The 1,059-nt window shown below is 35.8% G+C and overlaps 1 protein-coding gene across 2 annotated transcripts in view; it reads right to left on the bottom strand.

Moving 5' to 3' along the window:
• Positions 1 to 1,059, bottom strand: part of sgsm1a (small G protein signaling modulator 1a) — a 35,226-nt gene that overhangs the window by 26,838 nt on the left and 7,329 nt on the right. For both annotated transcript variants that reach the window (XM_035659024.1, XM_035659025.1), the window contains exon 3: positions 981 to 1,056. In XM_035659024.1, the coding sequence (XP_035514917.1) occupies positions 981 to 1,056 (76 nt within the window). The remainder of the gene's footprint in view (positions 1 to 980; positions 1,057 to 1,059) is intronic.

Below are 1,059 nucleotides of genomic sequence, written 5' to 3'. Positions count from 1 at the left end.
GACAGGGCCTACGAGCATGATTTGTGACATCACAAATAGTTTGGAAGTAAAACCTGGTCCAGTATGAAACTTACACAAGTGTGATGTAGAAACCTGAAGCCATCAGTGCACGAACACTGAGAATGTGTGTCTTACAGTAAAGAAGGAGACATCTTGTGTTCAACAGAAACATTTTTTAATGAGGTAGAAGGAGTAGAGACCTCTTAAGGATTTTAATGTAGAAATTATGTTTTTTTTAGCTGAAAGCCATATCAAAACACACATTATTGTTCCAATCAGAAGGGATCTTTAAGTTAAACCTTTAACTTTACATTTTACTGAGTGAATGTGAGTAAAATATTATATTCTTAAGATGGCTGCATAGTTGAATTGTGTCTAAACTAGTGTGATAACCCAGTGACTTATACAGAACCTGAAGAACCAGTAGGAGTTGCAGATTGCAACTAACTGAACACAGCTCGCGTCTGTATTGTAACCTGGGAATGAGAATGGACTGTGAAGTGTGTAGGAGAAACTACATTGGCTGGGGAATAAACAAAAGGCCCTATCAAGAGCCAGTGTTTGGTTTGTCAATTCTGGGCTACTGTAGAAACATGGCGGTTCAACATGACAGACTCCAACGCTTTCTAAATTATCGAAAACACAACGATTCCTATATTCTGGTGATTTTTTTGTCAGTTTTGTTATGCCTAATTGCCTTTGTATGTACTACTTTGTTTCATCATGTATTTATTTAATCAGAGAATATAAAATATAACCTACAAATATTAGCACATTGTAAGGTAACAAGATTCAAGTCTACAACATAAAGATGACACAAGTAACTAAAGATAAAGCTTGCAAAGATTTCACAGTAATAACACATTAAAAAAAAATAAAAGAAACACAAAAGCTCTTTTCAGCACTGCAGAATTGTTCAATCTGAAGAGGTTATAAATGATGAAAAGCTGTGTGATTCATTTGTATGTTTGGTTACTCACCACAAAAGGACACAATATGGCTGCTGTCTTCGTGAACAAATTTCCTGGTGACAGCTTCCTCCATAATCTGCTTCACCTG

The sequence above is a fragment of the Morone saxatilis genome, unplaced genomic scaffold (assembly GCF_004916995.1).
Source record: "Morone saxatilis isolate NCDOM2014 unplaced genomic scaffold, NCSU_SB_2.0 Contig16, whole genome shotgun sequence".
In the NCBI taxonomy this organism is placed as follows: Eukaryota; Metazoa; Chordata; class Actinopteri; family Moronidae; genus Morone; species Morone saxatilis.
This window is presented reverse-complemented; position numbering and strand designations above follow the sequence as displayed.